We start from the raw sequence: 19,161 nt of genomic DNA, 5'->3' as shown, positions 1-19,161 counted from the left end.
TGATCCTCTTCAATGCTCCCAAACCCTCCCAGCCCAAGACCCTGGACTTGCCAACTCCAGCGATTGTAGACCCTGGGCTCCTCTATTCAGCTGCAGTCCTGGCAGAAGCCTTCTTGGCACTGCTGGGACTGATGGAGTTGCCAGCCAAACAGATTGGCTGGCAGTTCCAGGAGGGTGGGACTTCCACCCCAATCAGGGGCAAAAGTCCCACTCGGCCTTCGTTAATGAGTTCTGCAGTGCTTTATTGCTGTGGGATTGGTTGGCATGGAGACAGTGTCAACCTTCCCCTGTATTATTCCACCTCACCTTTTATTGGCTAATACCATAATTTTATAATTGTATAACATTATCACTACTTTTGGGATCTAAATTTGTAAAGAATGATGTTACATTCACGCAGCAATGGTGTAACACTGCATTACAATGCATGTTGGCCAGTTTATTCATATTAACTATTTTGTTCTCCTCAGATGTTGCCTTCATTATTGCTTGGCAATCCAATGTAATAGACCAAACTTTTGTGAAGTACACAATTGAAGCAACACAACATCAAAAAAGGTTCCCCAAAATTATGCACTGTTTTCCTCATGCATACACTGCTGCCAGAACAGAAAAATCAGACTGTGCCATAAGAGATTTGAAAGCTACTGGAACTAATTCAATCAGCACTTCCCAACTGCAAGTTTCAGGGAGGTGCATTTAAAAATGGTGAAAATGGAACCAGAATGATAGGGTAATGATGGTAACATTATCTGTGTGTGCTTAAGAATTTGGATCTGCTACGTTTCCCTCATTGGGTTCAGTGATGTAATTCATCCTGTTGAACATCTGACAGTCTGCTTTTTAAAAATTATTTCACGGGATGTGGACGTCACTGGCTAGACCAGCATTTTTATTGCCCATCCCTAATTGGCCTTGAGAAGATGGTGGTGAGTTGCCTTTTTGAACTGTGGTGTAGGTACACCCACAGTGCTGTTAGGGAGGGAGTTCTAGGATTTTGACTGAGTGACAGTGAAGGAATGGTGATATTTCTCCAAGTTGGTTTGAATTTTAAAATCCATATTTAAGTTCCCAGTATCTATCAGCCTGGAATGAGTGTAACAATGAGACCCTCCTGTGTCTCAAGCAAATGTAATCTCCTAGTCTTTCTGAAATAAGTATATATTTACACTTTAGGGAATCTTGACACAAAAGTGATTAACACTGGAAAAATATGCTTAAGTCCTCAATCACCAGGGCAGAGTTTACTTCCCCTCCAGCCTTCTGTTGATTTCTATTGTCAATGTTGCATTTTGAATAGGTTCTCTTCAAAGAATGTGTCAATATCTAGGTGGCTTGATGGCATTTGGATAATCAAACATTGCTTCTTTTGTAAATGAATGCCCCATCTGACATTTGAATCACTTCCTGACTGCTGCTGGATGGCCAGCCCAGCATGGGATAATCTGGAGCAGGAAACCACTTTCGGCAAGCTTCTTTTTAATGCATCCGAAGACCGTTTATTTGTGGGTCCTATTTGCCAAAACAGGCTGAGGCTTTGGGTGCTCCTCTGAACATTTTCACGTGGAATTAAAAGTGTTATCTAGTTCCAGCTACAACGATGGAGCGAGGAAGGTTTAATGCAAGAAATAAATGGACATTATAACATGCAAAAGGGGAATCTTTGACACAGCATGGTATAGGGCGAGAAACCAACACAGACACACGCAATAAAATAATCCTTGTCAATTTCAAAAGTTATGATCAGATTGTTTCTTTTTAAATGAAGTCTTGTAAGTTCTATTAATGCTCCTTGTGTTGTTAATAAAAATGATACAATTGTGCTGCAACATTGTCAGAGTTGCAATTGTTCTCAGTGAAATGAGGGGTATTTGAAATTGCACTTTAAAAATTGAACTTTTATTTCCAGATGGCACTAGTTGGAGAACTGCAGACTCTTGTAAAGACAAGAGAACACAAAATCACTTCTTTTAGACATTACTTCGAGAATAAGACTGACCAATGTACAGCTGCATTTTCAGGCTGAGAGCATGCGGGGGGGGAGGGGGGGGGGATTTTCTGGCCACACTGGTCCCGAAACCGGAAAATCCCGCCTGAGGACCTTTCCATGGTTCACCCCTCGCCTGCTACAATACCCGTGGCGGACGGGACGGTAAAATTCGCCCCCATGACTTTGAGCAGGGTATTATTTATGCTTGTAAGGTGCTTAACCAAATGGTTTTCTTAATGAAAGTCATTGCAAAAATCAATGATGGTAGTGGTATGGTCAAATGAACATTGTTTTCAGAATGCATTCACTGCTGAAATAATTTAAAATTTGCCTTTCAACCTATCAGCAATGACAAATGCAATATCTCTTGCCCTTACAAAGGTACAAAAAGTAGAATGGTTTCCTCATTTAACACAGATTTTGAAAGAGATGTCTGGGGATCTCTTTCCTATTCATTTAGACTGCTGTTTAATTACGTAACCTTTTTAAATATTGGGAAGACGGAAGACATTGCATTTGGTTCTCATTCCAAACTCTGTTTCCTAGTTACTGACAACATCCCTCTCCCTGGTAACGGTCTGAGATTAAATCAATCTGTTTGCAACCTTGGTGTCACATTTGATCCCTCGATGGACTTCCAATCTTCTATTCATGCCATCACTATCACTGCCACTTCCATAACATTGCCTGAATTTGTCCCATCTCCATTCATCTTACCAGGGAGAGGGCTGCTGAAGCCATCATTCATGTTTTCAATACCTCTGGACTTGACTATTCCAATGTACTCCTGCCAATCTCCAACATTTTTACCCTCCATTAACTTGGAAGTCGTCCAAAACATTGCTGCCTGTGTACTAGTTCAGAGCAAGACCCATTTCTCTATTACCCCTGTGCTTGCTGACCTACATTGGATCCTGGGGAGGAAGTCTTGTGGCACAATGGTAGCATCCCTATCTCTGCCCCAGAAGCTCTGGGTTCAAGTCCAATGCCATGACCTGTTGGCTACGGAAGGAGTGTTCATAACGTCATGTGTGTGTGCATATAGATATGCTACGCAAATTGGATCTCAGTCAAGCGACACCTTAAATTTAAAAATTTTCATCCTTGTTTTCAAATCCCTCCATGGCCCTCCCTATCTCTGCAATCTCTTTCAGCCCTATAACCCATTGAGATATCTGTGCGCCTCTAATTCTGGCCTCTTCAGCACCCTCCATTTTAATTTCGTGGCTGCACCTTCAGTTATCTAAGTCCCAAGATCTGAAATTCACTCGCCACACCTCTCTGTTTCTGCTTCAAGATGCATCTTAAAATTTATCTCTTTGACCAAGCTTTTGGTCATCTGACCCAATATTGGTTTCATACTTTGTTTTAATGTCCCTGTGAAGTGCCTTAGGACGTTCTCATTACGTTAAAGGTACAATATAAGTGCATCTGAGTCATCTCCTAAAGCTACTCAGTTGCTACAATCTTGAGATAGGGAGAGCCCAGATATTCATAGAAACCCTGCAGTGCAGGTGGCGGCCATTTGCCCATCGAGTCTGTACCAACAACAATCCCACCTAGGCCCTAACCCCGCAACCCACATATTTACCCCGCTAATCCCTCTTGCCTACACATCCCAGGGCACTAAGGGGCAATTAAGCATAGCCAATGCACCTAATCTGCACATCTTTGGACTGTGGGAGGAAACCGGAGCACCCAGAGGAAGCTCAATATTATTATAGTTATGTTGTTGGAGTATTAAAGCTCATGTAATGGGTTGTACAGTGCTGTTACATATAGTTATGATTCATTTAGGTTCCTTTGCAGTCGCTGAGTCAAAACCCTGGAATTCCCTCCCTAACGGCATTGTGGGTCAACCCACAGAACATGGACTGCAGCGATTCAAGAAGGCAGCTCACCAGCACCTTCTCAAGGGATGGGCAATAAATGCTGGCCAGCCAGTGACACCCATGTTCCACAAATGAATTTAAAAAAAGAAAATGTATAAAATATGACAAACAGGAGAAGATTATTTCTTGAGCAAATATAACTTATTATTCTGGGATGCTTCTCCCACTAAAAATAACTGTCGTTGATAAATCATTTAATCGCATAGGGTATGCTTTCTGATCTAATTCACAGCAACTCTCAATTTGCGAAGCATAGATGAGGGGGTAGCCACCAACAACTTTCCAGTGATTGTACAGATCTAATCCTGTAAACTTTTTCCATTTGCTGAAATCGGAAGCTAGTAACTGAGGGAAAACTCAGCTAAGTTGTACCTCGGAGTTAAACATACTTGGCTGTTTAAATTGCCAGTTGCAGTGCTGTTGAGCAGCTGAGAGCAGTTGCTGGCGTTTAAATTGTAAATTACCTTTTAGTCCGTGAACCAGCAGACCCAGAAGGGGACAAGAGTCCCAACTGCTCCAACTAGACTTGCCATTGCCTCTACATGTGCAATGTTAAGTGCAGGGATTATTTTATTTTGAACAGTAGCACGGTTTTAAACAGCTGTTTGGCAAACTGTCAAAACTACATGTATTTCTTCACCCTCCTCCTACTACACTGTACCTGTGGTATTTTGGAGCATGAGCATTCCTATCTCCATCAATTTGAGCCACGTCACACCAAACACATTTGTACAAACCCCATTATAGAATCCCGATAGTGCAGAAGAAGGCCATTCAGCCCATTGAGTCTACGCCAACTCTCCAAAAGAACACCTCACCCAGGCCCAACCCCTGCACTATCTGCACATCACTGCACATTTACCATGACCAATCCACCTAACCCGCACATCTCTGGTCGGATGAGATGTTGTGGAATGAGAGTAGACTCGTAGAGAATAAGCACCAATATAAAGTCAAGTGGCTTGTTTCCAAGCAATAAATGTTAATTAACAAAGATGTTAACCCATTTTAAACCTATTACCATCTTTACTAAAATATTAGAGAAGTGAATTTCACAGTCATGTATCAAAGCAGGAGGATTTCAGCTGACTTGTATTATGAATAGTTACCTGAGACCTGTTTCTTAGATCTCTAGTGATGGTTGGAGCATTGCTTTATGAAACTGAGTCCTACGTGTTGGTTGTAAATTATTGCTTATCAGAATGTTAAGGTGGTGGAAAATAAAAGACCACTAAACCATATAAATTTAACAAAGAACATGTTATTTGGATGCAAACTTACATGAACGACAGATATCAGTTTGCTTGCAATTGATAATTTAATCATAAATTTAAATTTGATACAGAAAGAATTATACTGCTACAACTAGGTGAAGTTGACAAATTTGATTTAGTGTGCTCAGCATTGTTTTGCAATTGATATTCTCATGGTAGGGGGTTAGTGAAATAATGCACTATATAATAAAGTTTACTAATGTCCTTTAGGGAAGGAAATCTGCCATCCTTACCCGGTCTGGCCTACATGTGACTCCAGAGCCACAGCAATGTGGTTGACTCTCAAATGTCCTCAGGCAACTAGGGATGGGCAATAAATGCTGGCCAGCCAGCGACGCCCATGTCCCATGAATGAATAAAAAAAAGGGGTGGATTCGCAAACTTGATTTGCCACATGGCAGGTTCACAATCTCAGCATAATGTTTGAGGTGGCACAAAATTGAAGGAAGAAAGTCTGATAGTGAGTTTTAACTCTTCCCACATTGTAACGGTTCAGCCAAGAGTCACAAAGACTCGCAAACAAGTGGGTTGATTCCGGTCTGTTTGGCCATTGTATGTAAACTGAGTGGTCATTTAAAAGAAAATTACATTTGTTTTTCTTAAAATAGTTGCTAACTGAATAATATCTTGTGCACGTATCAAGATTTTGAAGATAAAATTGGATGAGGCCTGAAAAGAGGTATAATGTGCATTAACCCATATCCAGTCATTGCAATTCAGACAGCATACAAACTAGAATGGTGCCTGCTAATTTAAATGATAGGAGCGTGCAGTCAGCACTAAATGCATCAAATGGCTGTGCACCTCAGCAGGAGATCCAAGCCCGCGCGAGCCATGCACCACTGCTAACTTGTGCCACAAACTGGGCAGAGGTGCCTTCAAGCTGCAGCAGATGGTGGAAGTGACTGAGGAATAGTATCCTACCTGCAAGAGGAGTGAAGGGGGACAAGTGTCAGAGTAATGGGGCAGAAACTGTGTTCCAATGTTCTCTTGGCGGCCTTGGTGCAGGAGATGGATGGTGGCTGGGCGGGTACTGATATATGCCTCACCTCGATGAAGGAGACCATGTTGGCCATAATTGGAGTGGCCAAAATGGAAGGTGTAGCGAGGGGTGGAGTTGCAACCATTGAAGATAACCATTTTACTGAGTAATCCACTATCTTACACCCCACTTCCCCATCATCTCTTCGCACTTACAAGCTCCAGGTGATGTAAGCATGCAGCTCTTACTCCCCCTCACCACAACCTCAACCCCATGCTTTTCCCTTTCTGGATTCTCTCGAACTACAACCTGGCCAGACCGTGGTAAAAGAGTATGAAGTCCAAGGGGATGATCCTGATGAAACTTGATCTCAGACTTGCAGCCATTAGCTCAGGCAAAGTGTAAAGTTTATTTATTGGTGTCACAAGCAGACTTACATTAACACTGCAATGAAGTTACTGTGAAAATCCCCTAGCCGTCACACCCGGCGCCTGTTCAGGTACACTGAGGGAGAATTTAGCATGGCCAATGCACCTAACCAGCACGTCTTTCAGATTGACGCTGGATGGAGTAGAGGCAGGTCTTGTATGTGTTGAGTCACTGAGTACATGAGTTGGTACAGGCAGGTTAGGGAGAAAAGAGTTGTGCAGGTCCCATCTCATCTCGAGGACATGAATGATCAGTAACAGAGGGAATAAGGAAATATTTCCGCTTGTATAACATCTGCTCACTGTGTACATGGGAGGGGCAAAAGGCTGCGTTGTGTACAAGGGTGGGGAGGGCGGGCTACGGCGTGTACATGGGGAGGGGGAAGGGGCTGCGCCGTGTCCATGGGGAGGGGGAAGGGGCTGCACCATGTACATGGGGAGGGGGAAGGGGCTGCGCCGTGTACATGGGGAGGGGGAAGGGGCTGCGCCGTGTACATGGGGAGGGGGAGGTTGAAGGGCTGCGCCGTGTACATGGGGAGGGGGAGGTTGAAGGGCTGCGCCGTGTACATGGGGAGGGGGGGTTGAAGGGCTGCGCCGTGTACATGGGGAGGGGGGGTTGAAGGGCTGCGCCGTGTACATGGGGAGGGGGGGTTGAAGGGCTGCGCTGTGTACATGAGGAGGTGGGGTTGAAGGGCTGCGCTGTGTACATGAGGAGGGGGGGTTGAAGGGCTGCGCCGTGTACATGAGGAGGGGGGGTTGAAGGGCTGCGCCGTGTACATGAGGAGGGGGGGTTGAAGGGCTGCGCCGTGTACATGAGGAGGGGGGTTGAAGGGCTGCGCCGTGTACATGAGGAGGGGGGGTTGAAGGGCTGCGCCGTGTACATGAGGAGGGGGGGTTGAAGGGCTGCGCCGTGTACATGAGGAGGGGGGGTTGAAGGGCTGCGCCGTGCATAAGGAGGAGGGGGGGTTTAAGGGCTGCGCCGTGTACATGAGGAGGGGGGGTTGAAGGGCTGCAATGTGTACATGAGGAGGGGGGGTTGAAGGGCTGCGCCGTGTACATGAGGAGGGGGGGTTGAAGGGCTGCAATGTGTACATGAGGAGGGGGGGTTGAAGGGCTGCGCCGTGTACATGGGGTGGGGAGGGGTGAAGGGCTGCAATGTGTACATGGGGAGGGGGGGTTGAAGGGCTGCGCCGTGTACATGGGGAGGGGGGGTTGAAGGGCTGCGCTGTGTACATGAGGAGGTGGGGTTGAAGGGCTGCGCTGTGTACATGAGGAGGGGGGGTTGAAGGGCTGCGCCGTGTACATGAGGAGGGGGGGTTGAAGGGCTGCGCCGTGTACATGAGGAGGGGGGGTTGAAGGGCTGCGCCGTGTACATGAGGAGGGGGGTTGAAGGGCTGCGCCGTGTACATGAGGAGGGGGGGTTGAAGGGCTGCGCCGTGTACATGAGGAGGGGGGGTTGAAGGGCTGCGCCGTGTACATGAGGAGGGGGGGTTGAAGGGCTGCGCCGTGCATAAGGAGGAGGGGGGGTTTAAGGGCTGCGCCGTGTACATGAGGAGGGGGGGTTGAAGGGCTGCAATGTGTACATGAGGAGGGGGGGTTGAAGGGCTGCGCCGTGTACATGAGGAGGGGGGGTTGAAGGGCTGCAATGTGTACATGAGGAGGGGGGGTTGAAGGGCTGCGCCGTGTACATGGGGTGGGGAGGGGTGAAGGGCTGCAATGTGTACATGGGGAGGGGGGGTTGAAGGGCTGCGCCGTGTACATGGGGTGGGGAGGGGTGAAGGGCTGCAATGTGTACATGGGGAGAGGGGGGCTGCGCTAAAAGCTTCACGGTCGCATCTGCTTTCACAGCCATGGCCAGTGCCATCCTCATCCTGCTCTGTGGCCTCGGGTCTGTCTGCAAGAGCTGAAAGCTCTCAGTGAGCACATCATTCGTATAATGGAGAATAAAAAGCTCCTGGCACTGCTGCTGAGATGAGAAATATACTCCTTGGTGGATATGGCATACTGTGCAGAGCCCTCCTCCCCATCCTCCTAGGATCTCGTCCCTCCTTTCCCTTGGCTCTACTGAATCCCGCTGACCTGCTGCAGCCAAGCAGGACGGTCAGTTACCCCTCATGACCGGGAGCAAGTAGTCTGTCCAGAACCCTTAAAGTTAGAACCAAGACATTCAGCATGTGCAGCATCACCCCCTGACTACTTCACCAACATTAAATAGCACTGACATCACACCTCTACAAACGTGTGAAAGGCCAGGAGAAATGAAACAGTGACTAACCTGAGAGTAGCTGATCAGACCAGGAGTAGGTCATCTGGCCCATCGATTCAATTAGATCATTTTCATCCAGCTCAATGCTATATTCCTGCACTATCCCCTCATTCCATAATGTCATTAGTATCTAGAAACCTAATGATCTCAGTCTTGATCATGCTCCGTAAGTGAGCTTCCACAGTCCTCTGGCATAGAGAATTCCCAAGATTCACCACCTATTATCTCAGTCTGAAATGGTCTGCCCATAATTCTGAGACCGTATTCCCTGGTTCTAGACTCACCAGCCAGGGGAAACATCCTATCTATGTTTATCCTGTCATGCTTGTATTAATTCTGGAAGTTTCAATGAGATCACCTCTCATTCTTCAAAACTCTACGCCTAGTTTTGTTTCCTCAATCTCTTCACATAAAACAATCCCAGGAATTAATCTAGCAAACTTCAGTTACACTCTCTCTATGGCAAGTGCATCCTTCCTTCAATAAGGAGACTAAAACTGTACACCATGCTCCGGGGGCAGTCTCACCAGGATTCTATATAAATGCAGCAAATCATCCTTACTCCTGTACTCAAATTCCCCTCATAATGAAGACCAACAAACTATTTGTCTTCCTAACAGCTTGCTTCATCGACAAGCTAACATGTAGTGACTCCTGAACAAGGATCTCTCACCATTTAAGAAGTACTATGTCTTTCTGTTTTATCTACCAAGTGAATAACTTCACACTTGTTCGCATTATATTCCATCTGCCAATGGTCTTGCCCATTTACTTAGCCCATCCAAGTTCCCCTTGAAGCCTCCTTGCATCCTCCTCACAACTTAACATCCACAGTACTAAAAGTATAATGCTGTGTGGTGTACTTTTGATCAAATGTATATTTAAAATTTGGGAATTCTATTCAACAGGGATAATGGAGAATGGTTTTGTACATAGAAAAACCAACTACCTAGATATGAAATTTCCAGAGTTAGTATGTATTAATAAAACCATCTCATTTTTGTATAACTTTCATCAATATAAAGTACTTGGACTTAGTCGTGATAAGATTACACTTCAAAAATTGGAATTATTACCCATTATTTTTCATGGAATTGCTTTTTTTGAAAAGTTATTACAATTTGGTGATGTAAAATCTCTCTCTGGTGCCAATGAATATTGCAATGGAATGTTCTTGTTAAACATTGAAAACAATATCTAACTAGGACTTGATTAGACTGAAAGCTGCTGCAGTAATACAGGCTTAAATTTATGCTGAGGATTCTTCCTTGTTCCACAGCAGCAAAGCTTGGCAGCTGTTGAGATCATTTATGCACGTGAACTTAGTCTGGAAAAGTGGCAATATCACACTCTGAATCCTTATGTCAGGACCTTGCGTTGTGACATCTTCATCCACGAGGGCTGTAACCGCGACCAGGCTGACAATCCTTTCCATCTTGCACAGCTACCTCTGTAACTAAACAGAGGCAAACAAACCAAGGCAGACCCAGCTGGAGCATTAAGCTTTGAGTGGGCTGCGTTATTTCTGCTTTTTATTTTCTTGCTCGATTACCATGTGACCTACCTCGATTGTGCTGTTCTGCTGTGAGCTGTCGCTCTAAGGTTTCTCTCATTTCTCTTTCCCTGAACAGCTCCAGTTTAAGTTCTTTCTTCTCCTGCTGTATCTGCTTCTCTTGCACACGTGCGTTGTCGACAGCCACCTTCAGAAGACCCTGTACAATTACAGAACTGTGTTGAAATAAGAGCAACTAAACTTCAGTAATATAGTCGAGATCCTAAACATAAGTCCGGGAGCAAAAGATTTTTTCTACATTTTTGTACCACATCACACTCTGTCTCTTGCTATTACTAATCCCATCTTAAGTGCAGCACTGTTCATTACCCAAATTGAAACAACAAAGCTTTCTGAGATCCCACCTTCAATGGTAAACTTTTCCTCTCAATGTCCTCCTCTAATCAGATAAACCGATTTAAATAAATATGATCTTATTTCCATTCTTAACATATGCAAACTAACATCATAGCAACCCTACAGTGCAGAAAGAGGCCATTCGGCCCGTAGGGTCTGCACCGACAACAATCCCATCCTGACCCTATTCCCGTAGCCCCACATATTTACCCTGCTATTCACCCTGACACTAGGGTCAATTTAGCATAGCCAATCAACCTCACCTACACATCTTTGGACTGTGGAAGGAAACCCACGCAGAGACGGGGAGAATGCGCAAACTCCACACAGGCAGTGATCTGAGGCCGGAATCGAACCCAGGTCCCTAGCGCTGTGGGACGGCAGTGCTAACCACTGTGCCACCATCCCGCCCAAATGCTTCGGATTACTGGTCTTCTAGGAGAATAAGACAGTTTTCAAAGGTTCTGTATCGTTGAAGGCTGACATTTGGGGGGAAAAAAAACGTTTTTGTAACTCGGGCCAAGAACAGATCACATAATTACAGCAAATAGGAACTGTGGCATTTGTGAAAGACTGGGCAACTTTCCTTGGGGGAAAATAGTAATCGCGCACTGGTCTGGTACACTTTCCCAAATAGGAACAGAGAATCCTGTTTGGTCCAGAATCATGATAAAGTTTCAAATCAGATAAGAAAATGTCTTGTGACAGTCAGGTTATCTTTTACTGGATACCAGTTGAATTATTTGTCAAAGATCCTGAGGCACAGAATGAGAAATAATTGAATATTCAAGTTGACTTCTGAACTTATTCTCTTCCACGTGACAGAACACAGAACACGATTCACTCCACGCCATTGTGCATTCTTTGAAGAATAATTCTGCGACATTTTAAAAGGTTTATTTAAAGAATTCAGAACTGAGCTACTGAGAAATTACACAGAAAACGCGTGCATTGTACTGTACAGAAATTTAAAGTGTCTGTTTAGTTTAAGTTTATTTGTTAATGTCACAAGTAGGCTTACATTAACACTGCAATGAAGTTACTGTGAAAATCCCCGAGTTACCACACTCCGGCACCTGCTCGGTATACTGAGGGAGAATTTATCATGGCCAATGCACCTAACCAGCATGTCTTTCAGACTATGTGACGAAACTGGAGCACCGGAGGAAACCCATGCAGACACGGGGAGAATGTGCTGACTCCACGCAGACAGTGACCCAAGCCGGTAATCAAACCTGGGTCCCTGGCGCTGTGAGGCAGCAATGCTAACCACTGTGCCACTGACACCCAGTTTAGTCTTCTATCTTTTCAAAAAGTGTGTAAAATTCAACAACTTAATGCCCCTTGTGTAAAGAAGAATATTTTAATGTTTTATGGAGTAGAAGAAAAAGATGGGGCAAGAAAAGCTAGACTAATCATGGGTGGATGGGAGGGTGAAGTTTTTAGGTACTTGGAATTAAGAAGAGGAATGGCAAAAACACAAATTTGGTGAGTTAGCAGTTACTATCAGAACAGGCACCACTTGTGGAGGAGAGGGAGTAACTAGAGAGCAGCCCAGTTCAGATAAGTCAGGAGGACTTAGTGATACGCAGCTGGAAATGATAGCTCCAATGGGGTTGTAAATCATTTGACATGAAGGAAAGGATTTGTAAGTCGATTAGTTTTGCTAAAAGGGGAAAAATGTCTGCATGGACCTTGTATAGGGGAAAATATGGGCTAAGGGATTCTGAGTATGTTGTAGCTGGTGGAGAAGATGTTGACGACTGCATTGGTGAACTTGAGCACTGAGCTGTTGGGGTAATAAACTTAAGGCATGTATTGAAATTAGAGAAACAAGTTTCTTAAAAACAAATCTGCAATTAATCAAGGGAAACAACATATTGAACATGCCAACCTTGGAAATGGACACTTTCTTTATAGCATATTTAAATTGGATTCTCCACCTTTAAATAGGCTGGGGTTTGCAAACATTATCCAAATGTATTTTATAATTTAAAATCAATAGAATAGTGTTTCATTAGACTAGGCTCATGTCAATGTTATTTATTATGCAACACATGAGATGTTGAATGGCTAATGATATAATTAATCATTATTAACTACAATTTTCCATATTTATTGCATCACTGCTTTCAGTGATTAGGTCTGCCTCCTTTGGTGGGAGGAAGGGATTATATTCATGCCTGTTGTGTTACTAAAGTAAGATCCCAGCGGATTGCTCAATCGGTATTGCATTATGGAAAGGGGTCGGAAGCCTGTTAAACTAAATGCAATCTCTAAAGGATTGTAATTTATAATAATTTGGGACATGATTGTAGGCCAGTCTGCTATAGAGAATTCCTTTTAGCCGGAACGATTTGATGCTCCTAAATGGGTGATCCTATTAAGTCGAACTCTTGTTATCTTTCTTTTTACCAGGACTTAGTCTATTGGTTTCTAAATAAAGGTCCTGAGAGAGACTTTGATCACATCAATTTTTAATGAGAACCTGTTGAGCCCGGTTACCACTCTGAAAGCCCCTCCCTATCTTTGTAACTTCCTACAAAGCTTTCCTCCTTCCCCTTCTCCGTTTTGATTCTGGACTTTTGTTTATGCCCTGCCTTTCGTCTCATCGCTGGTTGGCATCCCTTCATCCACCCAGACTCAATGTTCTGAACTTCGTTCCTTAATTCACGCTCTATGGGTGGAATTTAATGCCCTTCCTTGTGGCAAGTTTGGTGGTCAGGAGCATTTGATTGGGTGAGAGGATGGCGGTTGGGCACTTCTTTGCCTTCCCACGTCCACCACTTTCAAGTACTTGGTGGCAAGGTCCATATGCCCAGTTTAGGACCTCGTCCCACTGCTACTGGTATTCACCCAATGGTGGGTCGGGGGCTCGTTGTGTGTAAAACCCGTGAACTCTATCAGAGATGCTCATGGGCTTCCAGGGTCCCTCAGCGCCTGATTATGGGACTTGGCGTTGAGAAGCAATCCCATGGGAGCTGTCCCTCTTGCTTGCTGCCTACCATCCGTGACCTCCCACCCCTTTGCTTTCACTCACCTGTGCCTAAGTCTATTGGCAATCATGGGCTTCGGAGATGCAGTACTGGCAGCAGCCACTGCCTCTATAGTGGCAGTGTTGGACGATGAAGAACTGTCAGCCTCTGGCTGGCAGTTTTTTGGTGGGAGGGACTTCTGCCCCCAGGATTGTTGATTCCAGGGAAGCCCTGCCACTATCCAGTTAAGTGCCTGGCCGGCATTTAATGGGCTTCCTGAAAAGAGCTGACGTGAGGCTCTCACTGACTCTGCAGCCTGCAAGGGAGACTCCTGTTGCCTCCATTAAATAACGCACTATATCCCTCTCCTCTTCAAAATCCAGCTGTTTGGGTAAGTCCTTTGCTCAACCAACCATAATACCTTTGGTTGGTGTCCATTTTCTTTTCGCATTGTGGGCTATTTTTCTACATTTAAAGTGACTATTTAAAGGCACGTTGTTACTTCTGCTGTTTCCTGGTGTTTGCTGTAGTGCTATAACAATTACAGTACAAATACAAGGAACCTTTCTCTTTTATAATGAGGCATTTTAAATTTATATTTTGTCTGTCCCTTCCTTTGGCCACTGCAGCATCTGATGCTCTTCCATAAATTACAAGCACTGGGGTTGATGGGCACTTGACAGGGTTAGTAAGCTATCAAATCACAGTGAACATTAAACAGAACTCTTCCCTATTCTATTGCTAACTTTTTCATGCTGTTTAGGGTTTACCTGAATATTGGTTAGAAGTGTTTCTATTGAGGACAGTCCATCGGCAAATAAAAATGGTGCTGGAAACCCAGGCGGCAAGGCTTGTCCAGCCATGTGGAACTTCTCGATGCTTGTTCTGATGGTGGGCATCATGAGCTGAGTCTCATCTACATAGTGTAAAAATGGAATGGTTAAGTGATAATATATGGAATATTCCGAATGTACACCAGTAAAACTCTAGTGCATGCAATTTATGTTGAGCAGCATGTATTCATGGATTGAGCAAGCTAAGATATGGTAGATTTACTTATGGCACAGAAGAGATCAAGAAGTTGAAATCATCCTCGTGTACCTTGCATTCCTCAATTCATTGATTATGTACGAACTCCTATAAATGAGGGAATGACGCACAGACTTGCATGTGGTTCTGAGTTCAATCAAGGCCATGCTGTGTACACATATAAACCCAAAGTAACTGTACTGTGTACTGACCATCTGTTGTTTTTTATTATTGTATACACAAGATGTGCTTTTCCCCCTTGGAAAAGATTGTGTCTTACAGCTGATGAGTTGACTGCGTGGGTAAAGGAGTTATTGAGAGTGAACACAGTGTTGTGCTGTCAAAGATACAACAGTACAATAAATAATTATCAGTCAAAACTCTCTGAATCTGTAATTGAATTTGTATTTTTATTATGTGGAATATATGCATTCTGGTAAATAATAAAATGGCATTATGCAAAAAAAACTTCACCAGTTTAGATGCCTGGCTTCAGAAATATATCATTTCTCAATGCAACAGTCGGTTGGAGACAGAGCTCCTAAGAAGCTAATATGGTGCCTTCTTTTATAGCATGAACTGATGTGGACATTGCCTATATTGTAATTTCCTGAGACTTCTTGCCAGTCAATAGATAGCAATGACACAATACATTATTTCCCATAATTACATCTTTAATTCTTATTTATATGTGGAAATGCATTCTTTGCTCTGTGAAAATTAATCCTCAATTACTGCATTCCTAACATGAGCAGTGCGGAAGATCTTTATACTTTTTGAGTCACAGGCTCATTGTAGCAATGCCCAATTTATAGACTCCTGCCATTCACCTCTGCTCTTTGCCTCTGCATTCTATTCAATCAGTGAGGAAAAATCTGAAGGCACAAGTTGGAGGTTGGTACCATAAATAGAAACTGAGAGCGACACAAATTAAACTCCATTTTATGAACAATTGCAATCAGCATAAGAAACACTTTTACAGAAGTAGACATCTTCAGCTCCCCACAGTACATGGAATACATGTTTTTATGGGGTGCTACAGTATTGTAATACCTTTCTGTAAATTCTATGATATTATTAATAATATCTTTCCATGCCCCATTCGTTCAAGTAATTGATCGCTTGTCTCAGGAGCAGAGGACTGCTCCTGAGTTGGGAGCATAGAGACTCTGCAAAATTGGCTTGGGAGAAAGTGCCTTGGATGTTCTAATTTCGTTTTGGGGAGGGGTTGTGTTAACAGGAGATGGGCCCACTGTCCCCAGAAACAGTGAGGGTATAGCCACAATGACTACTGAGCACCAAGGGGCAAGAAGTCTAAAAGGTTGGCCTCGGTGGTTCGGGGCTTGTATGCAAAAGACAACAAAAAACATCCCTCTAGCCCTTGCCCCTCATACCCATACAAACTACCAGCAACCCCATCCCCCAACTCACACACACCCCTCGCCACATTGTGTCCATGGTCCATCATACCCTCAATGTCAACCTATGCCCTCTACCCAATCCCAACGCTCCTCCATCCATCTCCTTTGCCAACCTATGCCACCTCACTCACACCACTTGTCCTTACACCGTCCATGCTAACTTGCCCTGCATCCACCATGGGCAGACCTCATGAGATGAAATGAAATAAAGTTTGAAGTGTTTATTGATGACTTCAGTATTTAAAGAAACACTCAAATTTCTTTCATTGCTTAATCCCTTGTAAAAGGAAACACTTCATTAATGTATTTAATCCCTTATAAAAATAATCATTTGTATTTTTAATCACAAATTCAAAGGCTTTACAACCACTTGGCCCTGTCAAGCAAACTGTGAACCAACAGGTATCCCACTGTGATATTGATAAGTCTTGAAATCAGTCATTCCACACAAATCATATAATGATAATGAATAGCTAGCAGTCATCTTGTTTTAATTTAAAGAGCAGATGATTTGAATGCCTTGAGAGCTTGACATTTCCAGTGAATTTATTCACTTTAATGAACATTAATGTCTACTTCTAACAATCTCAAAGGGCACCTGACATCTCCCAAAGAAGTTTCTGGATCAATCCAAAAGGGTCCCCTACTTCTCTTAAAGGATACCTAACTCTCCAGAGAACTCGAGTAAATTTAGATCTTTCCCTGAAAAATATTACGTCCACTATTCATATTTCAGACATCTGAGTGATGAAAATTGCAGCTTTTTAAAGGCAGCTGCACTTCATGTGAACCCACTCCCATTGTGGGTTCCAGGATTTGAGGTGGGACTTCCAGAATCAGGGCCCCTGTGTCAGTTGGCTAAGCCGGAAGTCCATAGAATCCCTACTGTGCACAAGAGGCCATTCGGCTCACTGCGTCTGCACTGATGAGGCCCTCTCCTCTGCCATTTCCCCGTAACCTTACACACTTTCCATGGCTAATCCATCTAACCTACACACCTTGGCACTGTGGGAGGAAACCGGAGCACCTGGAGGAAATCCGCGCAGACATGGAGAGAATATGCAAACTCCACACAAACAGTCACCCAAGGCTGGAATTAAACCCAGGTCCCTGGAGCTGTGAGACAGCAGTGCTAACTATTGTGCCATCATGCCGCCCCTCTCCGTCCTTGCGAGAAATTAGACCTAGGTGTTTGAATCTCCTGTTGTTACTCGAACTATCCTCACAGTAGTATTCCCCCCCATAGGAGAAGAACATTTCTCTTGGCAGTTAAACAAACAGTACCATGAGTTAGAAGGAGAGGCTGGATAGACTGGGACTCTTTTCTCTGGAGCGTAGGAGGCTGAGGGGTGATCTTACAGAGGTCTATAAAATAATGAGGGGCACAGATCAGCTAGATAGTCAATATCTTTTTCCAAAGGTTGGGGAGTCTAAAACTAGAGGGCATAGGTTTAAGCTGAGAGCGGAGAGATACAAAAGCGTCCAGGTGGGCATTTTTTTCACACAGAGGGTGGTGAGTGTCTGGAACAAGCTGCCAGAGGTAGTAGTAGAGGCAGGTACAATTTTGTTTTTTAAAAAGCATTTAGATAGTTACATGGGTACGATGGGTATAGAGGGATATGGACCAAATGTGGGCAATTGGGATTAGCTTAGGGGTTTTAAAAAAAAAGGGCAGCATGGACAAGTTGGCCGAATGGCCTGTTTCCATGCTGTAAACCTCGGAGTACTCCTAGAAATGTCCAAGGCTGAACTAGTCTTATTATCCCAAGTCAAAGCTTCATATATGGTGCCAGATTGTCTTTAACAAGCAGAACAAAATGTATTTTCAACCCCAAATAGACAATTTTCCAGTTTTCTGATTGTGACAAAGAATTGAGTGCTGTTCCATACTTACTACAGTTAATAGGTTGCAATATTTTTGCTTCAAGTTAAATGATCAATAAGGTTTCAGCTGTTCTTATTCCAATACTCTTTCATATAAGCCAACTGTTTTGGCTTATCCATCTCCAATCCAATAATTCGGTGCGGTGAAGTCATCTATGTTTCTCCTGATATCTAACAAGTTACCTGTCACTTTTTTATTAAATGTGTTCTGTCATTTGAAAAATTCTCCTTTTTTATGTCTTGTTTCAGCCATCGAAAATATCTAAAAAGGTGCCAAGTTATCAGTGTCTACAGTATGAGCTGTGCTGGAGGCCTGAACTGGTATAGTTTTTCTTCAATCGACTGCTGTCACCTATGAAATAATTCATCGCAAAACAGCCTGAAAATTGAAATGTAAAACAAACACCGCTAATAAAATACAAGGTCATAAAGAATTTTGCACAGGCTATAGCCTGCCTGTCTGCACTGTTGCTTCCAGACAAACAATGTTTTCCAGCAACTGTGATATGTAATTAACTGTGTGTACGATTCACTTCAGAGAATTAAGACAGCATTTCAAAATGAAAATAAATTATTTTTCAGAATGAATTCTTTTTTTTTAAAAAACACCCACACACAGAAGAAAGAAACTTCTGTATTCCTGCTTCTGGTTAGGCTTCAGAATATTTTGCACCCTAATTGCCCAATTTTTCTTCTTATGCCAATTCCGCCACCCCCACACCCATCGCCAGTTTTTAAAAAAAATGTTGCGAGTTTTTAAATGCTTGGTTTATTCAAATAACCTGTTCTGCACTCATGTAATTTAATTGGTGGAATTCCCCCCCCCCACCCCACACACACACACACACACACACGCCACATGGTGGGTTACGATGCAGGGGGGCATTTAATCAGATGGAAGTGCCAGGCAAGGACTGTGTCGTCTCCCCATCTCTGCCTGATAAAATCTGGGCAACAAGGCTTGTGAATGGTCTTTCTGCCTAGATGCTAACTGAGATCTAATTAATGCTCATTTAACTGCTTCATCCTGCTGTTGGTCTTCGAGCAGGTCAGCCAAGGAGTCACCACACGTGAGCCCAAAACCCTGTCAGGCTTGCTTACAGGCTCACAG

The 19,161-nt window shown here is 43.8% G+C and overlaps 1 protein-coding gene across 2 annotated transcripts in view; it reads right to left on the bottom strand.

The window, feature by feature from the left end:
- The window catches only part of dacha (dachshund a), a 387,374-nt gene that overhangs the window by 26,841 nt on the left and 341,372 nt on the right, over positions 1-19,161 (bottom strand). For both annotated transcript variants that reach the window (XM_078211668.1, XM_078211669.1), the window contains exons 7-8: positions 14,487-14,632; positions 10,397-10,544 (exon numbers count right to left, since the gene is read on the bottom strand). In XM_078211668.1, coding sequence (XP_078067794.1) covers positions 10,397-10,544; positions 14,487-14,632 — 294 coding nt within the window. The remainder of the gene's footprint in view (positions 1-10,396; positions 10,545-14,486; positions 14,633-19,161) is intronic.

The sequence above is a fragment of the Mustelus asterias genome, chromosome 4 (genome assembly GCF_964213995.1).
Source record: "Mustelus asterias chromosome 4, sMusAst1.hap1.1, whole genome shotgun sequence".
Taxonomy (NCBI): domain Eukaryota; kingdom Metazoa; phylum Chordata; class Chondrichthyes; order Carcharhiniformes; family Triakidae; genus Mustelus; species Mustelus asterias.
This window is presented reverse-complemented; position numbering and strand designations above follow the sequence as displayed.